Source organism: Malus domestica, chromosome 04, assembly GCF_042453785.1.
Source record: "Malus domestica chromosome 04, GDT2T_hap1".
NCBI classification, from domain to species: domain Eukaryota; kingdom Viridiplantae; phylum Streptophyta; class Magnoliopsida; order Rosales; family Rosaceae; genus Malus; species Malus domestica.
Window position 1 is genome coordinate 21610922 of NC_091664.1, and position 7202 is coordinate 21618123.

A 7202-nucleotide genomic window follows, 5' to 3' on the forward strand; every position below is an offset into this window, starting at 1 on the left:
ACCTAGCAACATATGGATATTCAAATGATCTGAAATGGAAAAGGAACCTGAAGTTGATTTGTTGAGAAGCAAGCAGCAGGAAAGTATGAAGAAACACAAAAATGAAAACAGCGCAACCCCTTTGTTTATAAAGACAGAAATATCACCCTAACAGTGAACTAAATAGTGAGCTAAACAGCCTACAAACCCTAATTTAAAAATAATAAACTTAAAAAGGAGTCTTAATTTTGTTTACTCATAAGCAAAGGAAAATAAAATTCTGAAAAACAGAAATATCAAGACTAAGAGCAAAGTCTAATAGGTAAGTAAACAATTTTAAAATATCTATGATAGTTTGATAGTTTTAATGAAGGAAAAATGAGCCATGTCAATTTTAATAAAGGGAATGCTAAATCAAACAGTGAACAGAAAAATTCAAACAATACTCTGTAAATTAAGGTGCTTTTTTACTAATTTTTTTTTTTTCGTCAACCTTTCATTTTGCTGTAAATTCAAGTGTTTCCTGTCTGCGTTGGTCCAGCTGTTTATACTAGTCAAATGTTGGTTCTTCTTATGCAAATATTGATATATTTAACAGGCAACTACCTATATGCAATGGAGCACCACAAATAAATGTACACTATGGTTATTAGGACATTGGATTAGGTTGTAGGATAAGTTTGGACATCCAGCTAACCTAGAGGTGAACTAAACAACCTACAAATGACTAAGAGGAAACCCTAATAGTTAGCAACCAATATAAAATACGGAGTTTTAACAAAAAGTCCTTAGTACTATTCATTTTAACGAAAAATCACATTTTTACACTAAAAAATCAAACATGATACTATTCACTCTACCCTTTATTTTGTCCTTATCATTAAAACTCAAAGTTTTCAAACTTTTTTCATTAGTTTTCCTTATAAAATATCTATGAGAGCATTAATGATAGAAAAAATATCTATGACAATTTTAATAAATGCAATGGCAAAAGCAAACAGTGAACAACAATTTAAAACAATAAGCTGAAATAGAGGTGACCTAAACAATCTACAAAGATCTATTGATAAGTTTAATGAAGGAATAGAGAATCTGTAACAATTGCTAAACAGAAAAATGATGAATCATACAAAAATTTATCAAGAAACAAATAAATTAAATCAGTGCAAGGCATTAATTTACAAAAATTGAGACTTAATCCTAGCACCCAACCGAACAAATTATTAACATGCATTGCAATTTGAATGAAAGAGCCAAATATCAATGGCAATTTTAAGAAAGCAAATGGCAAATTAGACACTAAACAATTAAGGAAATACAGTGCATTACCTTTTGAATCAAGGGAGAAAGCTGAAAACCCACACCCTGCCATTCCTCCCTCACCCATCCCGTCCTCACCGACTCTGTGCGTAACCTCTGAACCCTAAACAATGCACACACGCATGCTTTCCGTTATGTATCTCTCTCTCTGTTCATTCCTCTCTCTAAAATCGCAGAAAATTCTATGGATCCTGGCACTAAACCCGTAGCTCCCATCTCTCTCCAATCAGTCAGTCTCTCTGTTTCCATCCTCTCCACTCGCTCTGTCCCCTTCCTCTCCTGTCGCACAGGCACACCCAGCTGTCTTCGAGTGAAAAATCGAAGCCATGGTCTTCTCTCTCTAATTTGTCAGCCGTTCTGTCTCCCTCCGCTCTTTGTCCTCGAGCAAAGGTTGAAATGCAGAGGGTGGAAATCAGGGTAAAAGGATGAGTGGCAGTTTTGTAAATAAAGAGACAATCGATTTAAAGTAGCCGAGTGGCAGTGTTGCAAATAAACTGAAATGTGGTCCAAAAAACTATTCACATGAATAGTGCCAATTTCCCTCTTACTTTAGACCATGGTCTAAAATATCCATAATATCCCGATATTTTCATCGAAATTTCCGTGTTTTTGGACTACCGATATTTTTTTGGACTACCGATATTTCTGATATCATCGATATTTTAGACCTTGCTAAGTCACTCATGTATCTTACCATGCAATGTATAAAGTGTAAAATATTGTACTAATTCATTATATATAAATGATTATGGTATGTTTAAACTTCGTTCATTAATTACTACATATTTTCTACACTCACAATGTTTGCCAGCTCGCTATATAATCAACTTAAATCAGTTATATCTATCATGCAATGCATTTACTTCCAATTTTTTGTGATAAACTAATAGATAATTGACTAAATAAATATCTTGCAAAGTTTCAATAAAAATTTCCAAGTTTTTCTTACAATTTCTGTGGTTTTTATTCAATTTTTATCGATATCGATAATATCTCGATATTTCCATCGAAATTTCCGTGTTTTTGGACTACCGATATTTCCGATATCATCGATATTTAATATCTTGCTTTAGACTAAAGTAATTTCGCTTTTGTTGACTTTTTAGGCAGGCATACATGAAATTACACTAAATTTTAAGTTCTTGTTTGCTCGGGGCATAGAAAGAAAAACGAACCAGCGTCTCACTTGATGTACAATTATTTTGTTCAAAAGTCATATTTACGCACAACTTTCACACACACTCGAATACAAATATTGTCTATTGGCAGCCTCTAACAATGGCACGCTTATTCTCTATTTCTCTTGAGTCCCCTAACGCTGAGACCAGAAGCAACACTTGGAGAAATACGTGTTGAATCCAGTCCAAACTCCGGCCATGTGTGGACGCCAACATTATGTTTTGGGGAAATCATAGAATGATCAAACACGTAGAATAATAATAAATAAAAGATTAGGTCCAAATAATAATAAATAGAATGATCTGACTAACAGGCAACCACTCAAATAAAAGATTAGGTCCAAATTCCAGGAGGAGTCATCTAGTTGAACCTTGGCTGCTTTGATCATGTGAACAATGGGCTTAAATTACAATCTACAAATTCCTGCCTATTGTTTTTCATATTTGCTGTTTGGCACACGGTAATATAGAGCAAGCAGAATTTAGTTACGCCTTTCTATTGTCATAGCATTTGATTCATTTTCATTAGATTGATACTTAGAAAAACTAGTGCAATGAATTGGGCTGGTATATATTTACCTATCTTTACTCAAGAGAATCGCTGCACATGTACATTTCAACGACACAATGAAGGCCACCACATTCTAATGCATATATATTCTCAAATTCCTATGGGTGTATTTGTTGCACCGAACTGTCTCGAACTGGACTAGCTGCAGAGATTAAGCTGAACTGGTTTAGACTAGACTAAGCTGGATTAATTTAGTGAAGCGTTTGGTGCAGTATCAGATTAAAAAGCATGATTATGAAAACCCATCCACAACAATGCAACCCATCAAAAATTTTCCCAAAAGAAATTAAATTCAGACAAAAATAATCAATGTGGATTTTGCGAATAAGGATAGAAAATGTACCAACAAGAACAGATAATGCTAAAGTTGTATACCAGACCAAGCAAAAATATACACATTTATACAAACTCAACCAAATATATATATGCAAACCCAGTATGCCGAACGATGCAATTGATCATTTCATCTTAAATTAGAAAGAACCCACCATTTTAAACACCATCACACCAAACAAAACATTTTCAAAAATATGAAATTTCATATTATATTTACCAAAAAAAAAGTAAATCTGAGAAAAATTAGGGAGGAGATCTGATGCATACAATTGTTGCGTCTCTTGAAGGTGCGTCTTTTTATCAAATTTTGGTGCCTAGATGGCCTCGACGGCCAACATCATCTGAATGTCAGCCTCCTTTTGAGACAGCCGAGTTGGTGATGCAGCAATGGTAGCCATCATTGAGACTTCGACAGAGAAAGAGGGAGATAACCTTCAGAAGAGGAGTGGGCGGCGCCAACAGCAATTTCAACCTTGGATCAAGCAGACCCATCGGTGGGTGGTAATCGAATTTTGGAATTTAGGTGGTGGGTGGGGCTATCAATGCAAAGATAGAGCAAGGGAGAGAGAGGAAGATTCGTGCGGGGAAGGATTGTGAGGATTTGACGGCAAGGTCATGGAGCAGGAAGAGGACACAATGCGAGCAGATGAAGCAGACGACGCGAAGAGCGAAGGTCTTAGCAGTACGCCTCATTTTGGGGGGTCTAGCTAAGACCCTCTAGCAAGCTCTCTAGTCGGGATGAATCCCACCTAATCCCACTTAGTGAGGGCAACAAACACAATATTGCACTAACTTTTAGTCCAGTCCAGTCTAGTCTCACTTAGTGAGGGCAAACAAACGCCCTCAATAAGTACACTTCTAAAATTGGTACAGGCAACTCCCGTCATCGCTCCTCGCCGTGGGATCGTAGTTCGCAGCAGATGGATCGGTGCAACCTTCAGGGACAGGCAGGTTAACCTGTTGTGCTGCTTTGCCTGCATCCAAACAATTATCAAAACCTTTAATAAATTTGCCTTCTCAAATTGTTGTTTCCTTTTACAATCCTAAAGCCAGATGCAACCCTATCATCAAGGCCTTTAGGAGCAAGGATCTAACCGTAGAAACTTCCACTCTTTATGGCATCGTCATTGGCATCCCCAAGAGCTGCCTCTTTCAAGTACTTGTCGGACAATTGGACTCTCTTCACATTGTCCTGCTCTTGCACCAGCAGGTTTCCATACTCAAGCAGCTTCTCAAGAGTCATCTTCGGTTGATCAAAAGTCGGGGGTGCCTCTTTCGAGTTCACTAGCCTCTTCCCGATGCCTTCTACCCCAACACTTGCAATCCATTTCCTCACTTCATCGTCATAAACTCTGGCCCTGATGGCACCAAAGAAATCTGCACACAAGCACAATTTGATTTTTATAATCTCTTATTTTTCGTTCATTAGCTATGTAATGTATCATGATGTCCCAAATTCATGTTAAGGCACAGGACTTACCAATGGACTGACCAGGGAAGGTGTCAACGAGCTTGACAATGTCACCTCTGGGAACATTGTCAGCGCGAAAAATTCCCATGCACACACCAATGCAGTCTTCACGAGTAGGGGCCCAGTAGAACTTCTCCATACGCCCATCGCGGATGAGAGGTGCGTACAATGTGGAGAAGTCATTACCGGTGACTATGATGGGAACGCGAGGATTCTCCTGCTTGTTATACATACCTGGGAGTTGGACATTGGTTGGGTTGTCAGCAATGTTCATAAGGGTAGCATTCACCATTTGATTGTTGACAGTGTATTGAGTAGTTCCACCCAGTCTTCCAGCTCCTGCATCTAAATCGTTGATGAAGAGGCAGCACATTTTGCCCTTGCTGATGATGTCTGCTGCCTCGCGGTACCTTTGCCTGATCAGTTTTGCTGGCTCCCCAGCATTTCCACTTTCCAATTCTCCAGCACTCATCATAATAGGGCTGATCATTCATTTTAATTACAAGATGTTTTAGTAGTGAGCATTTAAATTCAAGAGAAATTATGTTACACACTATTTTCTCATTTTGCGCACATTGTTTATTTTTATCTTTCGATTCTATTTTAAGTTATTCAATCGAAAAACCATAAATAAACACAGGTATGCAGAAGGAGAAAAGAGGTGCGCAGAAATCACTTTCTTTTTTATTAGCCTTCTAAAACCCCAATTCTAAAAGCAAGAAGAAATAAAATATGAACTCACTTGATTCCCATCTTGGCAAAGACAAGCTCACATTGGAATGACTTTCCTTGACCTTTGCCTCCCCAGACACCCAAAATAAGAGGAACCTGTACCAATAATTTTCATATATCCCAATCAATTAGCTAATATCTATAAACTAACCACCTAAATTGGAACTAAAATTGATCAAAAGTTTGACAAACCTTAATGTTGGGCAGGTTCAGAAAGTTCTTAGTAATGTGAACAACAAGTTTGTCCATAAAAGCTGGAGCAATGTAGAAGCCATCCATCATGTTGTCCAATCTGAAACAGAATTGAAAATTGAGTTTTTAACATACTTGGATTTTTACTTAGTTACGCTTACGATCTGATTTTTGGGTTTGCACCTGAATAAAATTGTTTAAATGCAACATCATAATAATATTTAGTCATAACGTTATTACTTTGCATTTCAATAAAGCGTGGCCCCGTTACGTAAAACATAGAAGTGCTACTTACTGGCGAAGACCAGTACTGATGTAATCGTAGGAGCTCATGACGGCGTAGTGGGTCCCACTGCCCATAGGAGCTTGGAAAAGCGTGTCCACCATGCCCTTTCCTCTGGTGATGTCCTGCTGGTCATCTGAAGTGTCAAAGGCAAGCCCTCCCCACCTGTCTTTGGGGGTCTGCTTCGACTCATCGTATTCTGCAGCAACCATGAAATTCCCAGGTGAACGTATCTTTGGGTGGCTGATGATCTTGGAGCTCACCTTCTTCAAGCTGCTACTGCCTAAGAAAGCAGAGCCATTGAAGTTCAACTGCAACACCAAGAACACTTTTTTTTTCTCAGCATCCAAACAGAATTTAAGTGAAATTACAGAGTTCCATGTTTTTAGAAAAAGTCAAGCAAACCCAGAAAGGAAAAGTTACTATTACAGTCTAAAACCATTAATTCAAACACCATAACAATCAAAGACACTGCACGGCTACTTACATTCATTTTTTCTTTAACTGCAAATCACAATTTGATATGTATACAATAACATTGCTCTAAAATTTGGAAAACTAAAAATGTTTATGCACGCATGTCAAATTTATATATATATGTAAGAGAATTGGTTGCAAGGAGCAAAGTATTTTCGTAATCTGAAATACTGTTTTCAGTGATATTCATAAAGGAATTGACTTTGTTGTACAGAGATGAGATCAGAAAATTAAAAGAAAGATTTTTTCTACCAAATGAAAACAATGAGAAAGAAAAGTTGGGTTTGTTAGAAAAAAGGGTGGGAAATTCATAGTTACCGGTGCTCTGTTAACGGCGGCGATGGTTGCTGCTGAGATTGAAGCAGCCATTGATTTTCAGAGGTGAAAAAACTCAAAGAAAAGAGCTGATCAAATGGAGAATTTGAAGGAAGAAGACGAGGTCCTTAAACTGAAACTGTTTGGGAAATTTGTATCTTGGGAAAGAGGGAAGGCAGGGGAGAAGAATTTATAGGAGTGAAAGACAGGTATTGGATTGCGGGGAGGATGGGAACTGGTTTACGAATTCCCAACGGCCACACAAGTTAGGATTGGCGGTATTACGTGGCTCGTGGTATCCTGCTGAGGTGGACGGTGGTTTTGGAATTGTGGGTGGTTATGGGCTAC

The 7202-nt window shown here is 37.9% G+C and overlaps 1 protein-coding gene across 2 annotated transcripts; it reads right to left on the reverse strand.

Annotated features, from left to right (window-relative positions):
- Positions 1-2987: 2987 nt before the first annotated feature.
- LOC103427589 (ribulose bisphosphate carboxylase/oxygenase activase 1, chloroplastic-like) lies at positions 2988-7202 on the reverse strand. 2 transcript variants are annotated; one of them, XM_070820620.1, is made up of 8 exons: positions 6858-7202; positions 6075-6373; positions 5780-5879; positions 5598-5683; positions 4865-5337; positions 4480-4761; positions 4226-4358; positions 2988-3146 (listed from the first exon to the last, which is right to left on the reverse strand). In XM_070820620.1, exons 1-7 carry the CDS (start codon positions 6906-6908, stop codon positions 4243-4245), a joined length of 1407 nt encoding a protein of 468 aa, XP_070676721.1. In that variant the 5' UTR covers positions 6909-7202; the 3' UTR covers positions 2988-3146; positions 4226-4242. The 2 variants fall into 2 exon arrangements, with proteins under 2 accessions (XP_070676721.1, XP_008363871.1); XM_008365649.4 differs by lacking the exon at positions 2988-3146 and having other exon boundaries at positions 3488-4358.

Coding starts and splice junctions, on each gene's coding strand:
- LOC103427589 (XM_070820620.1), bottom strand. CDS start 6,908: ATGGCTGCTTCAATCTCAGCAGCAACCATCGCCGCCGTTAACAGAGCA. Junction 5,880..6,074: donor ATCAGTACTGGTCTTCGCCA/GTAAGTAGCACT, acceptor ATTCTGTTTCAG/ATTGGACAACATGATGGATG. Junction 4,359..4,479: donor AAAGAGTGGAAGTTTCTACG/GTTAGATCCTTG, acceptor GTTTGGATGCAG/GCAAAGCAGCACAACAGGTT.